Source organism: Mercurialis annua, linkage group LG8 (genome assembly GCF_937616625.2).
Source record: "Mercurialis annua linkage group LG8, ddMerAnnu1.2, whole genome shotgun sequence".
In the NCBI taxonomy this organism is placed as follows: Eukaryota; Viridiplantae; Streptophyta; class Magnoliopsida; order Malpighiales; family Euphorbiaceae; genus Mercurialis; species Mercurialis annua.
Genome location: NC_065577.1, coordinates 36,147,385 through 36,170,643, shown reverse-complemented (window position 1 = coordinate 36,170,643; position 23,259 = coordinate 36,147,385). Strand labels below are relative to the sequence as shown.

At 29.4% G+C, this 23,259-nt stretch overlaps 3 protein-coding genes across 5 annotated transcripts; all 3 read left to right on the top strand.

Moving 5' to 3' along the window:
• The first annotated feature begins 1,969 nt into the window (after positions 1–1,969).
• Positions 1,970–5,433, top strand: LOC126660012 (serine carboxypeptidase-like 27). Of its 2 annotated transcripts, none has more exons than XM_050353340.2 (9): positions 1,970–2,795; positions 2,902–2,997; positions 3,179–3,295; positions 3,399–3,484; positions 3,561–3,821; positions 3,988–4,115; positions 4,190–4,285; positions 4,641–4,746; positions 4,976–5,433. In XM_050353340.2, exons 1-9 carry the CDS (start codon positions 2,429–2,431, stop codon positions 5,114–5,116), a joined length of 1,398 nt encoding a protein of 465 aa, XP_050209297.1. In that variant the 5' UTR covers positions 1,970–2,428; the 3' UTR covers positions 5,117–5,433. The 2 variants fall into 2 exon arrangements, with proteins under 2 accessions (XP_050209297.1, XP_050209298.1); XM_050353341.2 differs by having other exon boundaries at positions 1,975–2,795; positions 3,203–3,295.
• A 5,587-nt stretch (positions 5,434–11,020) lies between these two features.
• On the top strand, positions 11,021–17,084 carry LOC126660011 (serine carboxypeptidase-like 28). Its single transcript, XM_050353339.2, has 9 exons — positions 11,021–11,474; positions 11,653–11,748; positions 12,501–12,593; positions 12,694–12,779; positions 13,231–13,491; positions 14,174–14,301; positions 14,620–14,715; positions 15,748–15,856; positions 16,764–17,084. Exons 1-9 carry the CDS (start codon positions 11,075–11,077, stop codon positions 16,914–16,916), a joined length of 1,422 nt encoding a protein of 473 aa, XP_050209296.1. The 5' UTR covers positions 11,021–11,074; the 3' UTR covers positions 16,917–17,084.
• A 2,565-nt stretch (positions 17,085–19,649) lies between these two features.
• On the top strand, positions 19,650–22,990 carry LOC126660015 (tetraspanin-6). 2 transcript variants are annotated; one of them, XM_050353344.2, is made up of 3 exons: positions 19,650–20,325; positions 21,603–21,958; positions 22,713–22,990. In XM_050353344.2, exons 1-3 carry the CDS (start codon positions 19,834–19,836, stop codon positions 22,750–22,752), a joined length of 888 nt encoding a protein of 295 aa, XP_050209301.1. In that variant the 5' UTR covers positions 19,650–19,833; the 3' UTR covers positions 22,753–22,990. The 2 variants fall into 2 exon arrangements, with proteins under 2 accessions (XP_050209301.1, XP_050209302.1); XM_050353345.2 differs by having other exon boundaries at positions 19,667–20,325; positions 21,642–21,958.
• Positions 22,991–23,259: the final 269 nt, after the last annotated feature.

Below are 23,259 nucleotides of genomic sequence, written 5' to 3'. Positions count from 1 at the left end.
TGAAAAATGAGTAAATTAACGCCAAGTCACAAATTCAAAGACCCAATTAACTCTTTTTATTCTTAAATATTTAGTAAAAAAATGAATTTAATAATAATTAAATATAAAATAGCACAAACATGCTAGTATATGCAGTTTAAATTATTTGTAAATTTAATTTTAAATATTTTAAACTGATAAAATTGAAATCCAATGAAATTTTAACTTATCAAATATTTAATATAATTATTTCTAGATAGATAGAGATATATATGGGAAATTTCCACCGCAATCCGTAAAAAAATCAATTAAATATTACAATATCACTAAATAGTATCATATCAAAAATTTAAAATTATTGTTTAATAATATAATCGTAACAAAGATTGATTAAGTCTGACCATCAATAAAAAGAAAAGAATCTATTTAAAAAATTGTTTCCTCATTTTATAATAATAATAAATAATAAAAAGAATGGTATATACAGTTATATCAGTCGAAAAAAAAAGATATATACAGTTATACTGCCTCTCACTTTTTTCGTTGTGTTCCTCATAATCTTCAAAAGTGAGGAAGGTATATACAAGCTATATACCTTTCTTCTACAGTGACATTTGATTTATTTATGGGAAAACATATATTGATTGTCGTTTTGCATAATTCATCATGAATTTTTAAAAAAATTACACCAATGAATTTCATCATCGTGTATGAATTTAGAAATAAAAAATAAAAATTAGTATATTGTTATGAATTTTTTTAAAATGTAATTAAAATAAAAAAATATATAGATTTGGTGAATTTTTATGTTTGTTATATTAGTATTTATGGTTGTTTGAAAGTTTTAATTATACTTATTTAATTAAAAAAATATATAAATAGAGTAACCGGCTATTGATAAACGAGTTAAACAAATCAAACATATGATAAAAGAAGGCCAAATGTTGTAAACAGGCCAAACCTTTCACAAAAGTCCTGAACTTTCAATTTTATCGATTTTGGCCAAAAACTGATTATTTGGTTTCCTGACCTTTCAATTTTATCGATTTTCGCCAAAAATAGATTATTTGGTTTCACAAAAGTCCTAACCTTTCAATATTTGGCATGCCACATAGGCAGCACATAGGCGCCACATAGGCAAATTGAAATCAAATTGAGAGTTGGCCACAATTGAAACCAAACAATTTATTTTTGGCTAAAATTGACAAAATTAAAAGGTCGGGACTTTTGTGAAACTTTTATAAAAGGTTTGGTCTTTTTACAACATTTGGCCGTAAAAGAATGATTTATTAATTTTTTAATAGACGAGTTAAACAGTTCCACACATATTAATCCGGTGAGGTTCACTACACAGTACTGTAGTTCGGATATGAACATGGTGATGATCGAGCTTACGTATGCATTCCCTTCTTACAGGATTTACATTCGACGGTCCCGCCAACCGTACTAAGCCAGACAACCACAGTAACTACTGCTCCCATTATTTATTTATTTACTTCAAGATTTAAAGCTTAAAGCTATTGCCCTTTTTGCTTATTTAACTATTTTTAATACAATAAAAACTGAATCATTTGAATACACCCATGTGCGCATGTAACCTGTTCCCTAAATATAGATACAAATTCAAACCCAATTTTTAAAGGCTTAATTATCGAAAAATATCCCCGTTTTGATTTTTTCTGTTTATAAATCAAAAAACTTCTCCTGAAAACCAATTCTGATGACCTGATAAAGAAGGTATCGAACGCTAAATAATACGCAACATAAGAAAGACTGAAAAGCCGTTTCGCAAGAAAAACACAGCCGTTATACAAATTTTTGAAATTATCAATAGCCTATTTTTTATTTTTTAATTTCGATTCGACCATTAACGAAAAAGTAAAAAAAAAAATGAAATCTTTTTAAATGATTAAACCGTTTTTCAAGAAAAATAGTTACTAAAAGTTTGGATTCCAATTGCATTCAAAGACTAAAATTCACACCTCATTCACAACTAATCTCAATCATTGGTAGGGCAGTGTGAAAATTCAATGCCAATGAGCTTTTACTATTATTATTTATATGCAAACATTTTGAGCTCTCTCTCTACAAATTTTACATCTTTTTGGATCTAAGTTGTTGCTTGAACACTTCAGTTTGTTCATCATAAGTTCTTACAGCACCCAGAAGCATCTTCTGGGTGTTAGTTGTCTTGTTTTGTTTGTGTTCTGTTTCATATTTTTTGTTTCTTGCATACCATTCTTGAAATTCTATTGGTCAAGCAGCATTTTTTTTAAGGATTTCTTGTTTTATTTTGCATACTTACTTCAATAAAAACATCTGAATTTCAATGCTTTAGTGTTGATAAGTCACTTTTTTCAGTGTTAGTGTTAATTATACTTGCATAGTGTTAGTGTAGATAGCTTGTTTAGAACTGTCTTTTTCAGGGCTCTACTTGATTTCTTGATTGATGGATAATCCTGTAATCTTTTCGGTTCTTTTCGTTTTATCTTTTATTATATGTTCTTGCATATCCTCTCCTCTTGAGGATCAAGAGAGAGACAAGATCACGTATTTGCCTGGTCAACCGACAAATGTAGAATTCGATCAGTATTCAGGTTATGTTACTGTGAACCAGCAAGCTGGGAGGGCATTGTTTTACTGGCTAATCGAGTCTCCTGTAAGTCGCCAACCTGAGTCAAGACCGCTTATTTTGTGGCTTAATGGTGGCCCTGGCTGCTCCTCTGTTGCTTATGGAGCAGCTGAGGAAATTGGTCCTTTTCGTATTAAGCCCGATGGCCAGAATCTTTACTTCAATCCGTATGCTTGGAATAAGTGTATGTGGTGATTTGCATAGTTTAAAATCTACTTTGTACTGCAAGTTTATTAGCCTTCTGTTTGATGTTTCAATGACATTATGTTGTGGTTGGTGTTGTTTTGCAGTGGCAAATTTGCTATTCCTTGAATCCCCAGCTGGTGTTGGCTTTTCGTATTCAAATACCACATCAGATTTGTACACTGTTGGTGACCAGAGAACTGGTAGGTTTGTTCCTTGTTTTGTTGTTAAATGTCTTAGCTAATTTTTCTTTCTTATCATGGTGTATTGCTGATATAGTATCTTGCACGGGAATTTATCGAGTCCTAGGGGTGTTCCGTTGTTTCCTGTTCAGCATTTCCTATCATTAGTCTTTAGCTTAAGTTTAGTTTGTTTTGACTTTAGAATCTGCATGTTGCGAATTTGTAGCTGAAGATGCTTATGAATTTCTACTCAATTGGTTTGAAAGGTTTCCAAAGTACAAACATAGAGATTTCTACATTGTCGGAGAAAGCTACGCAGGTTTGAATCGCTTCATTATCTTTCACCTTAATGTGATCTTCCGACGAGGTTTACTTCAGTTAATTGTTTCATGAGGACTAAGATTTTGAACACTGGTTTTCAGGTCATTATGTTCCTCAGCTGTCACAAATTGTTTATCAAAAGAACATGGGAATTCAGAATCCTGTTATGAACTTTAAAGGATTTCTGGTAAGAAACAGTATTTATAGCTCATTAGAAATGGAATTTATGTCATCAGTTTCCAACGCTTACGTAATTGTTTTAGGTGGGAAATGCGGTTACTGATGATCATCTTGACTATGTTGGCACATTTGAGTACTGGTGGACTCATGGTTTAATCTCTGATTCCACCTACCGAACTTTGCGTCTCACCTGCAATTCTGAATCTTCTGTGCACCCATCAGCAGAATGCATCAAGGCTCTTTACCTTGCAGAGTTGGAGCAGGGGAACATTGATCCATACAGCATTTTCACGCGGCCTTGCAATAGCACTGCATTGCTGAGGCGCAACTTAGGGGGTCGTTATGTAAGTTCTTATCATAAATTCAATCATAAAATGGACTTCATTTTGATACCAACATTTCTGTTTATGGTATCAAAGATTCAATTTCATTCCAACTCACAGTATTTTAAGTTTTTCAATCTGTTCCGAGTCTGTTGAACTAATGCTCATTTGTTATTTTGAAACTCAGCCATGGATGTCAAGAGCATATGATCCCTGCACCGAAAGGTATTCTACAGCGTATTTCAATCGCCCTGAAGTTCAGAAGGCACTTCATGCAAATGTCACTGCGATCCCATACCAATGGAAAACATGCAGGTCCACATTTCATTGATTGCTTTGAGAAACAATACTTCTAGTACCATTTTTGACCAAATTGTTATGCATTGCAGTGATATTGTTGGAAACTACTGGGCAGATTCTCCGCTTTCAATGCTTCCTATATACAACGAACTCATCGCTGCTGGCCTGAAAATATGGATTTTCAGGTAAGTAATTCTGGTGTGGTAGCAATTCTGGTGTCACTAAATATAACTTGAACAAATTTCATAATTTGAAGTTCTTTGATTCAGAAACAGTGGTTGAAAGTTGAGTCATTTTCTTGAATAGTTAAAATACATGATATCTAGGGGTGTGCATTTGGTACAAACTGAACGCGTACCCCGAATCAGTTTGGCATCCGAATATCATTATCTCCGAAAAATAGCTTTTTATACATATGTAGAAGAGTATATAATTTAACTAACGCGAATTCATCTGCCTCAATGTTGCTATAAATTATGAGAATCAAGACAGTTATTGCATTGGTGTTTAACTGAAAATTTAGTTGAATTCTCTGTCCAGTGGAGACACTGACGCAGTGGTTCCTGTGACTGCAACCCGTTACTCCATCGACGCGTTGAAGCTACCAACTATTACCAACTGGTATCCTTGGTATGATAAAGGGAAGGTAAACAATGAACACACAGCTTATTTTCTTTAAATCATGTCAAGAATTTGTTGATCTGTCCAATTTTTTCGGTTTTCTTCAAGCAAAAACCGAAAGCGAACTAAATAGCTAAAAAACCTTTATTTTTTGTTCGGTCCAATTCGATTTATTGGTTCTATTCGGATTTTTGCATACTCCTAATTCAGGTTATTATTTATGCTGATGCCACCTAGCTGTATTTCTATCGCAGGTTGGCGGGTGGAGCCAAGTATACAAAGGGCTAACTTTCGTGACAGTAACCGGAGCAGGACATGAAGTTCCGCTCCACCGCCCTCGACAAGCTTTCGTTCTTTTCAGGTCGTTTTTGGAGAACAAGGCAATGCCTAGCTAAAGCATGAAACTATTCACATAATTTAAGTGAATATGCATACAAATTGTAGAATTATTCAGATACAAGAATCTGTATACATGAAATGAATAAAAAGAAACATTTCTATGTCCTGAAGCTGTAGAATATTCATAGGAGAGGGGTTCAGTCTTTACAGGGAAGCTTAAGTCTTAAGCTATTGATAATGTAATCACTACACAAATGCTTGGTCTGAACTTTTTTAGGATTTTATCTATTTTTTAAGCTCATAGTTCATGAGCTAAATCCAATATAATCCAATCCAATGTATAATGAATTAATGATTTTATATTCTTGCTGAATTGCAATTACTGGAAATGGTTATTCAAATGCACTCAAAAGTTTGGTGAGGTGATGGTTGGAGAACATTTAACACAATGCATGCAATGTTGTGAGTTAGTAAAGCGTGGTTTAAGTGAAGTCGCAGAATTTACGGTTAGAATCTTGTCTCCTGCAAAAAGAACCTATCCGGTTCGGATGGAAATTAGTTTGGATGTGAATGATTTAAAAGTGTCATCTCATTATTGGAATATCTCCAGAACACCTCACTTATCTTATATAAAAAGAAAACACAATGCATACAACATTTTCTTTCGGATTACGACAGAATAAGGACTTGATCACTAGAATAGATCCAACCTTTCAACTATTTTATTTATATACCAACTTTTCAAAAATGTTAATTTTAGCCTAGTTTTGATTATCTCATGAAAAATTGAATTCAAAGAATTGCAACACAAGGTACCCAAATTTGGGCCTGATATACTGCTGCTTATATCTTCCGATCCAAGATAAATCCTTGTTGAAAACAGAGTTTAGTTTCCATTCACACAATTAATACGGTGTATAGTTAACCATTTTCCACACGTGGATGTTACTTAGTTACAGGAGAATATTCCATAAAAAAAGTTAAGTCAACAATTATAGTCAAACAAGTGTGCGGCAGATCTTGATCCAGCTCACTTCAATCCATTCTAAATCATATCCTTTCATTATAATTTTATGGTATAAAGAATCATATACGCCTCAATGTTTGAGCAAAGGGCCAATTTTGCATCTATGATTTGAAAAGGTGTAAATACGTGTCAGGTGTATTCTATCTTTTAGCAAGAAACCGCAACAATTGTGTGTGTTAAATGCGGGCGTGCCAGGAAGCGGATTCAATTTTGTACGTAAACTTGTGGGGTTTGGTTAACCTTATAACAAGTACTCCAATTTATACTAAGTAAACGACAATGAAAACAATAGAAATAGCTTGTATTCAACCTGTAAAAGTATTTACAAAGATTGAAAGAAAATAAAAATACAAGTGTTTAAGTATGTTGTGTCTTTATACGGTGTTTTTTGAGATGTTTGATCGGAGTTTGCAAATGGAAAAGTATTCTTTTATTTATACAACTCCGAAGGCAGTTGAATCTCTTTAGAAACTTGCTAGTTACCCCGTAACTTCTCCATGAACCAGTTTGTCCTCCTTTTGCCCACGTTCTGCCACCATTTTTCGTGCTTTTGTGTTGCAACTCCTCTTTCAGTATAACAAAACATTCCCACGTTTCATGCTTAATGTTTCACGTCCACAATCTCCTAAATACGGTTATGAGCATTCTGTTCCCATGTTTCGTTCGTTTTCTAACTCGCAGGGGTTGTATTCCTCGGAGTTGTAACCCTTTATTTGCATATTCCCTCATCTTTTCATATGTCCAGCTTTTTATATATATGTAAAATTTCTTGAGTATTTTTGCATATTCACAATTATCAGAGGTTAGTTTATAATTAGCCATAAGACTTCAAGAATAAGATTCCAAACATATGTAGTTCAAGAAGGAAAAATGTTGATCATTGCATTTTTTGTGTTCACATACCTAACAAGCCTACAAAGTACCGCATGCTCGTCCAACATGGTATGCACTCAACGAGCAGGTCCTGGATTTTCATATGAACTAACTATGATTATGTGTTAAGGTCTAAAAACCATGTAAAAAATCTCAACAACCTCTTCTGTTAATTGTTTAAAAAGCAACTAGTAAATGATGTAAATGTTTGAAAATAAAAAGTGAAACACAAAAATTAAAACATGATTAAAATAAATTTTTTAAATTGAAATATAGTGTAATAACAAAATAAAAATTGTTTTGTATTTATTTGAAAATTTGAAAATTTAATTCAAATAATTTAACCAATTAAAATTAATATCATCTAAATTTATAAAAGTGCAAAAGTAGAGAGAAATTATATGTTCATTTGAAAGGTTTAAATTGTATCCAAACCTTTTGCGTCCTATTTTTTAAATTATAATATTTATGTCATTTATCAATTCCGATTAATTTTTTTAAATGTCAAATTTCTAAGAGATATTTTATTTTTAATTGATATTTATATATTTAAGAGATATTTTATATTTTGATATATCTGATCATATTTGTGGTTTAGTAACAATTAGTAAATAACAAGTATTTTTAAAAATGTATTTACGCAAAAGTTTGAACATGATTGTAACAATTTTTTTAAATTAGACTATAAAGTTTTTGATTTTTTAAGTTTGTTCATAATTGATACTCCCTCAGTCTCAAAACAACAGTCCACTTTTCTTATTTTTTTGTCCCAAAACAATAGTCCACTTTTCTTGTAAATCATAATTTAGAGTGTGTATTTTTCATATTACCCTTATTTAAAGTGTATCATTTATTGCTATTAGTTTATAATCATAACATTTAATAAGGGTATGATAGAAAAAATGAAGGTAAATTCGTGAAAAATTAGAGTATTAATTGTATTTTTAAACTGTGTGAAAATAGATAAGTGGACTATTGTTTTGGGAAGGAGGGAGTAAAAAATATGAAAAATTTAGATTTAAATCTAATTTTTGCAATCAATCTATATCTATATCTATACTATATATAAAAGCACGGATGGGGGGGGGGACAGACACTTTTACCTAATAGCCCTTCCTAATTTATTACTAATTTCTTATTTAATTAGAGGTTTTATGGTAATTAACAAATAGCCCTTCCCTAATTTATCATCAATTTCTTATTCAACTAGAGATTTTATCGTAATTAACAATTTTAACTTTGTGTACAAGTCTAATTTTTACAATCCTAATACAATTGTAATTGTGAGAAACTAAACGATCATTATCACCAACTCTCTATGTGTGGTTTTAATGATTTTATTAGGCCATTTATATAACACAAACAATGTTAGACATTATATTTGAATACTCCTTTATATGAAGAAATTACTACTACTCGATGTTTTTTAATTTAATTATTAACTAAAAATTGTTAAGCTACTACATATTTAATAACAAATTTGTATCTACTTGAATATAATAACTTTTAAAAAATATAATTATTATTTTTAATAATTAAATTATTTTAATTGTTACTATTTTTTAATCTAATAATTAATTACAAAATATTTTATTATATTGACGTGTCACAATACGAGCCACATGCAAAGCACGTAAAACGAAACTAGTATTATTAAAATCATTCATAAAAAACACAATATTATTAAAATAAAAATTTAGAGAAGTGCAAAAGAAGTACCAAAATTGGAGCCGGATGTACTCTGCATTGCTTTAGCTCCACGATCCAAGAGATACGTGTTGGACGGTGAGGATTTAAGCATCTGCCCACGTGGATGTTACTTATAGGACAAATATACGGAGCCATCGATTCCGTCAATTTAGTCAAAAAGTTCTTGGTCAAATAAATGGGCGGCATATCTTGATCCAGCTCATTTCTACCTTCCTACACGTTCATTACAATATTATTTTAATTTGGTCAAATATGCAATTTAAGCCCTTTAATTTAACGGTTTGATTTTTTACAATCTTTAAACTTTAAATGTTTGATCACTCAAATTTACAATAAATATGTATACACAACTATTTTTTCTTATTATATTTAAACATCTTTTTCTAATCTAGTATCTTTTATGTTTCACAAATGTTTTAAAGCGCGTGATTTTTTCAAAATGACATTCTTTAAATAAAAAATTGGTCAAATCAGTGTTTTAAAAACCGGACCGGACCGTCTGGTCGGACCGGTTGAACCACAAACCGGCCAGTGGTTCGGTTTGAAATTGCAAAAAACCGGATCTCTTGGTTGGACCGGGTTGGATCGGTTGAACCGGTAAAAAACCGGATGTTGAACCGGATCAGACCGGATTGAACCGGTAAAAAACCGGTAAACCAGAATTTTTCTAAATTTATCAAACCGGTTGAACCGGTCATTGAACCGGTTCAACTGGTTGAACCGGAAACCGGTGGCCCACCGGTTCGGCCACCGGTTCGGTTTTTAAAACACTGGGTCAAATAGACCCGTAATCTTATAGTGTAATAAAATTAATTTTTTATATATTAATCTATAATGAAAATTGAAAAAGTTAAACTAGTTATTTACTCCATATCACTAATAATCTAATAAAGCTCATAAAATAATTTCTCCCAAGCCTAAATTTTAGTGATTAGCCTGTATGGAAACGTTGTCAAAACATTTGGGCAAATTTAGGAACAGTATTAAATTATTGTAGTCTAGTTTATTAGGTAATAATTTTATGTTCCATTTTATTTGATAAAGTTCCTATTTTTAATATCCTATTTTTTTTGAAAATTTCTAACTATAATTATATTATAAACTTTATTGTCTATTTTACTCTCATTAGTCATTATCTTGAAAATTATACTATTGAATAATCTTATTTATTGAATATTTAATCAAATTTTTTTTAAAATATTCTGTTAAATGAAAATTTAATTAGAAACTTTAGCGTATTGCAATTACGACACCGTTTTTAAATATTGACAATGTCAGATATAAATTATTAAATTTTTATAATTTGAAATAACAAATTATTTTTCTAATGAAAAATACTGACGTAGACAAAAAAAAAGATATAATGTTGAGTTGCATAAGCATTTTCTTACCAGAAAATTGTTAGGTATTTTCGATTGAAAAAATATTAAAAGCTTGTGTCTTGTATTGTTAAATATTAAAATATTTATTGTGATTATAAATTACACTAAAATTTATAAATTTTTATAACTAACATTTTTATCTGTAAAATAATACGGAATTTTATGATAAGTATTTTATCAAATAATATGGAATAGACGGTTGGTTAGTTTTGCCTTGCTATATGTTTTATTTATGAAGAAAATCCACAATTTCTTTGGTTGGTTAGACTTTGGATCCATCTTAATGTAAATTACAAAGTACCTCTAGCAAAGTGTTTTGACCTTTTGATGAATGTAATTGGAATAATTTATACCAAAAAGATGCATCTAATTCAACAAAAGTAAGTAAGGGTTTGCATGAAAAAAGGTGAAGACATAACAATAATAACTAAACATTAGACAATATATACATCAAATTCTTGAAAAATGCACCATATATTCCTTTACTTCTACTCCTATCACAACTAAAAGTGACCAACTTAGAACAAATCAAAAGCAATTATTTAACACAATAAAATAAATATTTAATATAACATATTAAAATCATACAATTTTGATTAATATTATTGTCTATAATTATTTCATCAACACAATTAATAATTATTAAAAGAAAAACTAATCCTTAAAACATGATTTACACTATTTTTCAAATGCATATAAATTCTTTACGAGCTATATTTTATTTATTTATTATAAATTTATGCACATTGTGAGTTGTACAGGAGCAAGTAGCTCATTCTCTTACGTTTACTATAAAAATTATAACTTTTATTTAAACACACAAATGTAATAGTATATAGATTCATACTCAAAACTCATATAAAATAAAAATATAAATAATGTTAGCGTCTGATTGGTTAGAAATTTTAGTTACTAATATTATTAAATGAAAATTTCAAAGTTTATTTAAAAATAAACAACCAATTTAAACACTCTTCAAAAAGAATCCAAAAGAGCCACATTACTAACTTAATTTGCTTATTATGAAAATACCCACTAAGAGCACATTTTGCTCTCTCATTCATGCCTTGAGTTTAGCTACTTTTTTTCTTTCTCCTATTTTTTCTAAATTACTCTCTAAGGACCAATTTCAAGAGCAACAAAGGGATAGGATCATCAAGCTACCAGGGCAACCACCAAATGTGTATTTTCACCAATATTCCGGCTACATTACTGTGGACCCGTCGGCAGGCCGGGCCCTGTTTTACTGGTTGATCGAGGCACCGAAGATGGTCCGGCCCGAGTCCAAGCCATTGGTCTTGTGGCTCAATGGTGGTCCTGGTTGCTCGTCTGTGGCCTATGGTGCTTCCGAAGAGGTTGGCCCGTTTCGAGTCCGCCCCGATGGGAAAACTCTCTATTTAAACCCTTATGCTTGGAACAAAGGTAAGTTTGATCAATTATTATCATTTAATCTTCATTTTTACCCTCAATTTTGAATCTTTGGTTGAAGTTGATTTATTGAAAAAGTAATATTAATTTTTAATGTCGAATTTGAGCATATATAAAATGTAACATATTGTAGATTAGTGCTAACCAATAAGTTGATTTTGGTTTGTTGTAGTGGCGAATTTGCTGTTTCTTGATTCTCCAGCAGGAGTTGGATTTTCTTATTCAAATACTTCATCAGATTTATATACAGTTGGTGACAAGAGAACTGGTAAATATAATTTGATCATTCTTCTAATTAGGGTTGTGCAATAATCATTAGAATCAATTTTCCGGACCGAATTTAACTAAATGTAAAACCGAATTGAATTTCGATAACTTTCAAATAATTTTTATTTAAGGTTCAGTTCAGTTGTAACACTTGAACCTTTTATTTTGGTAATACTTGAATTTAAATGATTCAGTTTATATTTTTCTTTTAAGACATTATAACGAACCACATGAAGCATGGAGTAGATTTTAGCCCCAGCCGCCGTCGGAAAATTTTGATTTCTTTGCTTTAAAATTTCAAGAGAATGGGTTAGAATTTATAGTGAATTTGGGGATAAATGAAGGTTAAGTCCGTCAGAAAAATAAAAATAAACTAAATAATCTGATGAAATTTAATCCATATTGAAAAAAATCATAACTTTGCCACTGCATTCAAGTTTATTTAAACTGAAAATTTCTTATTTTTGTTAAAATATTTATCAATAAGGTACATAATTTATTGATCAAAGAAATAACTAAAATTTAAACTAAATTTAATTTGAACGAACCAAAATATTTTGGTACGGTTAAATTCATTTTCACTCTTACTTTAGTCAATGCGGTTCGGTTAATAAGTCTGAAAAGAAATCGATTAGTTTGAAAAATTTGGCTAAACCGACCGATAACCAGCGCTCGTTCTAAATATTAAATTTTCTAAAGTTTGCTTACCTACCCTAACTAGATCTTTTATTATTATTTCAAATAAAATTGCAGCTAAAGATGCTTACACATTTGTGATAAACTGGTTAAAAAGGTTCCCTCAATACAAGCATAGGCCATTGTACATTGCTGGAGAAAGCTATGCAGGTCTTTTTTTTTTTAACAAATTAACCACTCAAATTGCCATATATATATTCGATTTATATTTATTCTAACATTAATTTTTTGTTGATTTATAAATGTTCAGGCCATTACATCCCTGAATTGTCACAAATTATTGTACAGAAAAATAAGGGAGTCAAGAATCCTGTCATTAACTTTCAAGGTTTCTTGGTAAATAATCAATCTTTGTCATATTGTAGTATAACTTATTTTGTACTTTTAATCCTGATTAAATTTTATGTCATTAAGGTTTGATAGTACATTTTTGCTTTCCATAAATTTAATTAAAACTTTCAAATTTTCAATTTTAGCCCAATTTAAAAGATTAACAATAATTTTAGAATTATTTCGCTAATTGTTCAATTTAACATGCATGTTTAATATTTTCAATAATAAATTCATATATGCATGCGATTTCTAATAATCACTTTTTATTGCATTATGTCATTTTTAACATGCAGTCTAAATAGTTTTTGAATTTTTAAAAAATTATTAAAAATTGAGACTGTGAGCCAAATGTGAAAAATATATTTAAAAAGAGTTAAAATGTGAGTAAAATTCAATGATTAAATATATAAATAAAACATATATTTTTGCTTATAATATATTTATTATGCTGCAGTTAGGGAATCCACTAATTGACGATCATTATGATAACATTGGGACACATGAATATTGGTGGAACCATGGATTGATATCAGATTCAACATATGAAGAATTGCAAAAATCATGCATAAATGACACCTTTTTATTTCCTAAAAATGAATGTTACAATGCTTTGGATGAAGCTTATTCTGAGTTTGGAAATATCAATCCTTATAGCATTTATAGCCCTCCTTGCTATCAAACTCCCACTCCTGCACACAATCTCAACTCTTCTTTGGTAAGTTCTTGGATCAACGGGTGAGCAAACAGTCGATTCGATTAAAAATCGAGCATTTTGATGAAAAACGAATTAAACCAAATTGGTTTTTTTAACCGGATAGGACGAATTAATAATTTTAATCATACAAACTCGAACCGGCTGATTTAGTCGGTTAATTAAACCGATAAAAATAGAAACATTGCTAATTAAAAAGTAGAAAATACATTAGATTTGGTCAAGCGAATTTTTAAAACTCTTAATCGTAAATTAATTTTTTTTAGCCGATCCGTGATACCAAAACTTTTAAACCAGTGGTTAAAAGATCGGACAAGACTGGCTGGTTGAATCGAAAACTGGCCGGTTGTCCGATTAATCTTAAAATCTAGAAATTCGGTTGATTCGGACTGAACTGCTGGTTGAATCTATGATTGACCCAGTAGAACCGGTGGTTCAATCGACTAATTTATGTCTAAAATTCATTTTTAAAACATAATTTACTATATCGATTGAACAGGTGGCCTCACACCCATTCAATTTTTAAATCACCGATTTTAACTAAACTTAACCAACATAAATTGGTTAACTCGGTTTAACGGACGGTTTGCTCACGCCTAATTTGATCACTCAATCAAAAAAATTAGAACCTTTTCTCTTATTTTGTTTTTATTTAACAAATAGTAGAATTGATGTGAAATTTTAGCCATGGAAATTCAGAGGGAATGATGAATGTGTGGTGATGAATACAAAAATATATATGAATCTTCCTGAGGTGCAAAAAGCTCTTCATGCCAATATTACTCATATTCCTCATCCTTGGGTTACTTGCAGGTATGCTCATGTGTGCCGAACTTATTTTCGTATAGTAGTTTCCGTCACAATTCCGTCACATATTTAAAAAATAATGTGATTAAATCATTTTATTTGTCATAATTTTTTATCGCAATTACATTAATCTATCGCAAATTCTTCACAATCTTGTTATAAATTTGTGATGAATTACGTCCACTGTCACAATCGGACAAGTTTTTTTTCCAGTGATTAAACATTTTGATGTTTGATAATTTAAATCCAATAAATTACATTGCAATGTAGGTACTCAGAACTTTGTTATTAATCATAAAATTATATTTTTTTATTCAATTTCAGTTCTGTAATTAGAGGTAATTGGAGCGATTCTCCTAAATCCATGTTGCCAATCTTCAAAGAACTAATAGCAGCTGGAATTAGAATATGGGTGTTCAGGTAGTTATTTATACACAAATTACTCTGAAATTCTTCATATATATTATATTTTAAAGTTTAATCTCTTTTATTTAAAAATTAAACGATAAGATCTCCCACTTTTATTCCCGTCAACAATTTATTCCTTCCGTCCTTTTTTAATATTAATCAATCAAATCAAAGAAATTAGGAGTGATGATAAATTATGGAAGTTGTTTCGCCCTATGATGTGTTATCACTATGTTAGCAAGGAGTAAATTAATTTTCAAACATGAAAGGCGAAATCGTTGACAAAAATAAAGGAGATGGACTATATCATTTTTTTTAGGCCTAATGTCTTAAAAAACCCCGACCTTTTAGCCCCTTTTCAATCATACCCTGACGTTGAAAATTTGTCAATTTTACCCTATTTTGCATTTTTGTGTTTCAATTGTACCCTGAAAAATTAAATTAACGTCTTTTGTGTTCGGAAATTTGTTTAAAACATTCTCCATGTCTCGCATATATTGATTGTATATTTTTAAAATTTATTTAAATTTAGTTAAATTAATTAAGAATTTAAATTAGTGTTAATTTGATTATGGTTTTTAGTTAGTTTTTTAAAATAAAGGATTTATTTGTACTTTTTTGAATAAAAGGAATTTAATTTCATGTTTAGACTTAATTAATTGAATGATTTCATCATTTAAGTAAAAAAATTAACAAAAATTAAAATATTGGGGTACAATTGAAAACGGAAAATTCAAAAGTGGGTAAAATTGACAAATTTTCAACGTCGGAGTGGAATTGAAAAAAAGTTTAAAGGTGAGGGTTTTTTGAGTGATTAGGCCTTTTTTTTACACTAAGTTTTTTTTTAACTTAGTTCTTTGACTCGGTTGACTAACACAGGAAATAGACGAAATGACTAAATTGTTGACGAAAAAAAAAGTGAGAGATCATATTGTTTGATTTCAAAAAAAAAAAAACAAAAAATGTGAATTATAACATATACGGACCTGATAATAATTTGCTATTATTTTTGTAGTATAATAATAAAAATTTACTGTGGCACAGTGGTGATACAGATGCAGTTTTACCTTTGACTGCAACTAGATACTCCATTAATGAACTAAATCTCAGCATCAACACAAACTGGTACGCTTGGTATGATGAACATCAACAGGTAAGCTTCTTGATATTTATCTAATATACTATTCATTTAATTTTTTTACTGCATGTCTATGTTGATTAGATATTTTTTTTGAGAGGCTATGTTGATTAGATATTAATTACATAAGCTTTTGGTAGGTAAAATACATGAATGATACCTAAATTTTGTCATATATTTAAGATTGATGCCTAAATTTTAATTTGTATATTTCTGGTAGTGACTATCTTTATTTTTTACGCGAGATGAAAGTATTTCAATAAATTTCGACCAAATTAAACTGACATTGTGAACTGTCTAAAGCAGATTTTTAAAATATGGTAGAAATATATTGTTTAAAAAAATAAAATTTGACAATGATATAACAATGTCTTCTAAAATTATAGCATATTCGGCCGCCATGTCAATTTAATTTGGTTATACAATGTTAAACATAATTTTGCCTGAAATAAAAATAAAGTTGTGGTATCCAAAAAATACAAATTGAAATTTAAGTACCATTCAAGCATTTAACCCACTTTTGGTTTCTAAGAAATCTTTATTAACCAGTGTTGTAGAAAACGACCCGATAGGCAATAGCCAAACCAGTGTGCCACTAGTTATTGGTTTAATCAGTTCAACTGCCAATTGTATTAATTTAGTAAAAATTATAAAAATTATAAAATAAATAATTATCGACAGACTTTAGATAGATTTTTCCGTCGCTAATTCTCTATATCCAGTTCAACCAGTTCAATTGGCAGTTTAACTTATTCATCATTGGTTCAATCGCTGGTTCAATTTGGTTTTCCCGGTTCAATCTGCCGAACCAAATTTCCGTGTTTTTTTGTATTGTATAGCTGAGATTTCCGGTTTAGCTGACCGATTCGGTCCGGTAATTATTGAATGAAGTTGTTAATTTGCGTATGGAATGTGAATTTAGGTTGGTGGATGGAGCCAAGTTTACAAGGGATTAACATATGTGACAGTGAGGGGAGCAGGGCATGAAGTTCCTTTGACGCAGCCTCAACTTGCTTTATTTCTATTTAAGCAATTTTTGCTGAATCAGCCTATGCCTGCTGCATTTTGGCCTTAGACAATAATTCACTTTATTTTATTTTTCTCTAAATTTTTCTTCTATTTTATTTATATAAGACTTTTTCTTTATTTTCTTAATTTCCAATTCAAATTAGTACTTTTAATGTAAGTGTCATTGAAATAATTAAGTTTAACAAAAATCAATATGAAAATGAGTTTGATTGTCTTTTTATTGAAAAATAAGAAAAACTTTATATCAATTGAAAGCTGATTTATCAGTATATATATGTATTTTAATATTTTAAAGGACGTACCTTCCCCATTTAGACAAATTATAAGACTTTGTAAATTTATTTAGTAACAAAAAGCCGACGAAGACAAGAAAAAAAAAGAGAGATTGAGAAAAAAATTTAAAGAAAAGGCTAAATAAAATGAACAAAGGGTCGATTTGGTCATTGTATTTATAATTCGGGATCAAATAAAACAATTTTGGCCATTTTGATTAATTAAAAATAATAATTTTTATTTTATGTCAATTGAAGACAATATTTTTAATTTTTATGTCAATAAGGACAAATTAATTTGGTCATTTTGCTTTTTAAATTTGTTCATATTGTAAAATTTTATTTTTAGTTGATTTAAAAATAAAAAATATTATCTTTAATTGACGAAAATGACTGATAGTGAGTTATTTGATACCCAAATCACAAGTTTAAAGACTAGACTGAGATAGCAAAAGAGAAAGTAGAAACTAAACTCGTGAAAATAAAATATATTTGAACCTTTTTCTAGATAAAAAGTTTGTTTGAATTTTTTCATACATGAAAATGTTTGAAATTTTTTATATAAAAATTGAATGTTTGAACTTTTGCTTATACAAGAAATAAATTCGATTTTTTTATATAATAATGAAAATTTAATTTTTTTTCTACATTAAAGGTATATTTAAACTATAAGTTAAATATAAAAGGCATACATGAGCCACCTAACATTCATGGCGCTATGTCAGATTCCATATAGTAAGAAAAAATGAATTTTTGAACGGTGTTAGAATAAAGAATTTATTTTTACTGTTAAGTGCATTTTAACATACCAATGAGCTATAGTTAAAACGGTATAAGCGCTAAGCAACAAATTGCTAAATTGTGGGTTTAATTCCCCCTACAAGTGCTCTCCTCTCCAATTTTTTTGTAAAAAGTGCATTTTAACATCTTTTCAAATATAGGGGCTAATTTTAACCCATGAGGTAAATATAGAGGACATAATTAGCTCTTTTTCCTTTTATAACCTACAAGAATATATATATCCCAAGACAGGTGACATTTGGAAAAAAAATGAAATATATACTAAATGAAATAAATTTATTTTATTAACTCATAATATCTAGTTATAACTTATTTAGGTTTTCTTAATTATTCTATATATGAGGTTTTTCATCAAAAGAAAATGATTATAAAATTAATTTTGGAATTAAATTTATGTGGATGAAAATCATGATATGACAAAGGATAAGAGCGTTTGTTAAATTTTTTTGTTAAATTTGTTTTCTTTTGGAATTAAGAAAGTATAGTAGTGTCTAGTGGATCCATAAAGAGAATAAAAGGGAGAATTAAACAAAGATTGTGAGGAGATAAAAAGGCATCAAATAAAATTATATATTCTATGATCTCACTTTAAGATAATAATCTAATTTTGATGTTGATAATGCTTCATAACAAAGTTAATAGAAAAGGGTCCATGCCCAAAAGGCACACTTGCAAATTACCTAAATGCCTATATTATTCTTTTCTTGCCTTGGATTGCATTTTGAATTTGATGCTTTTACCAATAACTTATTTTCTCTAAGAATGTTCTTATTTAATCCTATTCTAAAGGAAAGGTTCATTTTATTTGGTATAAGATAAATTGCAAAAAAGAAATGTTCAAGTAGAAATTAAATGCCAATTTATTTAACTATTGGATTGTTCTCTTTCAATGATTTTAAGGGTGTCTCTTATAGAATAGATTCTAAATTCTTGAATGGCTTATAATCTATTTTAAGGTCGCTTAATTTTATATTTTTTATGTATCCGGTTTCTAAACTGTTATTTGATATTATCTGGTCCATAAATTTTAATATTTGGTCTGATTTGGTCCATGAACTTTCATTTTGTGTTATCCAGTCTCTGATAAGATTAAATGAAAATTTAGAAATCAAATAAATAAAAAACGTAACTTTAAGAACCAGATAAGATTAAATGAAAATTCAGAAGCTAAATAAATAAAAAAAATGTAAAGTTAAAGAACTTTAAAATGGATTAATTGTTCTTGAATCTATCATAAATACATACACTGCTTTTCAGGGTAGCCATTTTGAATTGATACAGATAGTATTTTTTTTAGGATAGTATTTTTAATGGTTCTTTATATTGACATTCAAACTCCGTTGGAGATTAAACTTGAGTTGAGTCACTTGTTAATTTTTTTGAATCGATTTTGAGTAACTCATGAGAGTAACCCAACTCGTTTAGATAAACAAAGAACCAATAAAAATAAAAATATTTCAATTTGATCATGGCTTTCCTGATTTCATTACTCATCATCAAATACTGAAATTCCCCTGCAAACTGAAAAAACAAGCCTAGCCTTGGAATTGAACAGCATAGCTTAAAGGGCAATTTTGTCAAATTATAAATTTAACAAAGTTCCTTATGCATTAAGAAGTCTAAAATATTCATTAATTCTACATGCACCAAAATAAAGAACAAATATACAAGAAAAAGCAAATAGAGAAAAAGGTGACAAACATTTTGAATTCTTGAATCTTTCATAAACACACATATAAAATAAATCAAGAAAAGCATTCCCACCATCAAAAGAAAAACAAAAAAGCCAAACAAAAAACACTCACAACAAGATCATAAAAACCAAAAAAAAAAATCAAGAAAATCCAAACCAAGAATTAGAAGAGAGAAAACTTTCTTGAATAAAAAAAAATGTATAGGTTTAGCAACACAGTAATAGGTTTCTTGAATCTTTTTACACTCTTAGCCTCAATACCAATAATTGGAGGTGGATTATGGATGGCAAAAAGCACAACAACTTGTGAAAATTTTCTCCAAACTCCACTCCTAGTCATAGGTTTTGTTGTTCTTATAATTTCTTTAGCTGGTTTTATTGGAGCCTGTTTTCATGTAGCATGGGCACTTTGGGTATACTTAGTGGTTATGTTATTTCTAATTGCAACCCTAATGGGGTTAACTATTTTTGGGTTCATAGTGACTGGCCAAGGTGGTGTGGTTGATGTTCCTGGTAGGGCTTATAAAGAGTATAAACTTGAGAATTATTCACCTTGGTTGAGAGATAGGGTTAAAGATGTTGAGTATTGGAGAACTATTAGGAGTTGTATTATGGGTTCTAAGACTTGTGATAAACTTGGTTCTTGGACTCCTCTTGATTACATGGAGAAAGATATGTCTCCCATTCAGGTAATTTTAATTGATTTTTTGTTCTTGATTTGTGGTTTATTTTAGGGTTTTGCTTATTTTTTGTATCCATTTGGTTTGCATAATTGGAAATTGATGAGTACTCTTTTGTTCTAGCAAGATTTGAATTTAAGATTCTTTTTTTTTTTTTTGAAAAAGAACTTCAAGAAATTAATTGAGAAGATTGCAAACTCAAATAAAATTATGGTTTAATTTTACATATTTTATTTCTATATTATCCTTATTTATGATATTATTTGTATTTGAATATTGTTAAGTTGAATATTTAGAAAATTTGTTTGTTGATTTTTTTAACCTTGAAGATGGTTACATATCATTGATTTTGACAATTGGAGTATTAACATAATTTTATTTTTCTAATCACTATTTAATGTCTTTAGTTTTTTTTTTTACAAAATCTCAATAAATACCAATTAGGGATAAAATAGAAAAATTATATTATCATAACTATAATAATTTATTTTTTTAATAATTTTTTTTAAGAATTAGACTAATATTTTAAAGGCCTAATGTCTTAAAAAACCCCGACCTTTTAGCCCCTTTTCAATCATACCCTGACGTTGAAAAATTGTCAATTTTACCCTATTTTGCATTTTTGTGTTTCAATTGTTCCCTGGAAAATTTAATTAACGTTTTTTGCGTTTGGAAATTTGTTTAAAACATTCTCCATGTCTCGCATATACTGATTGTATATTTTTAAAATTTATTTAAATTTAGTTAAATTAATTAAGAATTTAAATTAGTGTTAATTTGATTATGGTTTTTAGTTAGTTTTTAAAAATAAAGGACTTATTTGTACTTTTTTGAATAAAGAAGAATTTAATTTCATGTTTAGACTTAATTAATTGAATGATTTCATCATTTAAGTAAAAAAATTAACAAAAATTAAAATATTGGGGTAATTGAAAACGGAAAATTCAAAAGTGGGTAAAATTGACAAATTTTCAACGTCGGGGTGGAATTGAAAAAAAGTTTAAAGGTGAGGGGTTTTTGAGTGATTAGACCTATTTTAAAACATAAGGTACATGTAATACCATAAAAATATTTATATTTTATTTGACTAGTTGAACCGATGGCTGAACTGATGATTGAGATGATCAACCCATGATTGAATTACTTGCCATATCAGTTCGATCACTAATTTGATCTCTACAACAATTATTGTCAAACATTGAAGGTGAATTCCTAGAAATTCAACTATCAAATTAAAAATATCATTTTAAGCGACTAATTTTTATTCTAAAAGTTAATCGAGCCAGTTGAATCCGAGCTGTTACATATGCGTTTCTCCGATGCAGTCAGGATGCTGCAAGCCACCAACAACATGTAACTATAACATGGCAACATTAGTACCTCAAGATCCAGATTGCTATAGATGGAACAATTCACCAACTTTGCTATGTTATGAGTGTGATTCTTGCAAGGCTGGTGTGCTTGAAGATGTGCGAAGGGATTGGCACAAACTTTCTGTTCTCAACATAGTCATGCTTGTGCTTCTCATTGGGATCTATTCAATAGGATGCTGTGCTTTCAGAAATACTAGAAGGGCTCAAACTGATTATCCTTATGGTGAAAATAGGATGACCAAAGTTAGACCTAGATGGGATTATTATTGGTAAGTTTATCATACGTATCTTTATCCCTTTTACATGGTTTTGATTGGATTTCGGTTCGAATCGAATCGAATCAAACTGAATCAAACTTTTTTTTTAATTTGGTTCAGTTGATTTTTGATTCGATTTAAATATTTGGTTCATTTTATATTAAAGCTCAAATGAAATATTGTTTTTTTTTTCTATATTGGAAAACCAAACTTTACTGAATTTGTCGGTTTAGTTTGATTTTTGCACACCCTTATAAGGAGTTGTCTATACGGGTATGGAAAATCCAATCAGGCCAATTAATTGAACTGAACAGATAAAATCAGTTCGCTTTAATTTGAACAATTGAACTGAAAATAAGGATGTCAAGTTCTCTTAATTGGTTTAGTTTGTACTAAAATGAACTAAACTAAACTGAACAGAAAAATTTAGTTTATTAATTCGTGTCCGATTTTTAAACCCCTATAAATGCGAAATTAACTTCAACTGAAACAGATTAAACGAATCAAATATATAAATTTTGTTTAGTTCAATCTAAAATTATAATATGTTTCAGTTTTCCGTACCGTTCAGTTTTAGTAGTAAAAAATTAGTATAATTTTGATATAAACTAGTTCGATTCGATTTTAATTATTTTTATTCTTTTAAAATCAGTTTGGTTCGATAAGGGTGTAACGATCCAAATCAAGTCCGAGTTTTATCAAGTTCGAACTCGAACTCGAATGTATTGTAGAAATTTATGTTTTAAAATGTTTTTGAAACATGCAGGTGGAGATGGATACATGACATGAAAGAACGGCTTTACTAGAGCATATTTAATAATGGCAGCCTTATCTCCAAAATTTACATGCTTATGTTTGTTGCTGCTTTAAAGAAGGGACAAAATGCTGTCGTTTTACAGTGTTTTTTTGCATGGGAAGTTTCAATTTCACCTACTTGTTCTTGCTTTTTTTTCCTTTTGTACAAAGATGAATTCCACTTTTAATTTCAGAATTTCATATTTGTATTATATTTTTCAACTTTATTTTACTTTGCTTTTTTGACAATAGTTTCAAATTTTTAATTGCATAAAGCTAGTTCATATTTAATTTTAGAAAAAGTAACTCTCTCAGGTTTTAAAATCCTCAATTTTTATACATCACACCACACTAAAATTTATTCAACATTATAAACTCAGACGAAAATAAAATTATATGTTTCCGACCAAAAAATTTAAACTTCTAACGACATCGATATCATTATAACAGAGACTTGGACTGAAATTTATAGTGAGTCACCGACTTGTTGATGCAAAGAAAAATCAAATTTAATATAT

Coding starts and splice junctions, on each gene's coding strand:
- LOC126660011 (XM_050353339.2), top strand. CDS start 11,075: ATGAAAATACCCACTAAGAGCACATTTTGCTCTCTCATTCATGCCTTG. Junction 13,492..14,173: donor ACAATCTCAACTCTTCTTTG/GTAAGTTCTTGG, acceptor GTGAAATTTTAG/CCATGGAAATTCAGAGGGAA. Junction 15,857..16,763: donor GGTATGATGAACATCAACAG/GTAAGCTTCTTG, acceptor ATGTGAATTTAG/GTTGGTGGATGGAGCCAAGT.
- LOC126660015 (XM_050353344.2), top strand. CDS start 19,834: ATGTATAGGTTTAGCAACACAGTAATAGGTTTCTTGAATCTTTTTACA. Junction 20,326..21,602: donor AAGATATGTCTCCCATTCAG/GTAATTTTAATT, acceptor TAATCGAGCCAG/TTGAATCCGAGCTGTTACAT. Junction 21,959..22,712: donor CCTAGATGGGATTATTATTG/GTAAGTTTATCA, acceptor TGAAACATGCAG/GTGGAGATGGATACATGACA.
- LOC126660012 (XM_050353340.2), top strand. CDS start 2,429: ATGGATAATCCTGTAATCTTTTCGGTTCTTTTCGTTTTATCTTTTATT. Junction 2,998..3,178: donor TGTTGGTGACCAGAGAACTG/GTAGGTTTGTTC, acceptor TTTTGACTTTAG/AATCTGCATGTTGCGAATTT. Junction 4,747..4,975: donor CTTGGTATGATAAAGGGAAG/GTAAACAATGAA, acceptor TTTCTATCGCAG/GTTGGCGGGTGGAGCCAAGT.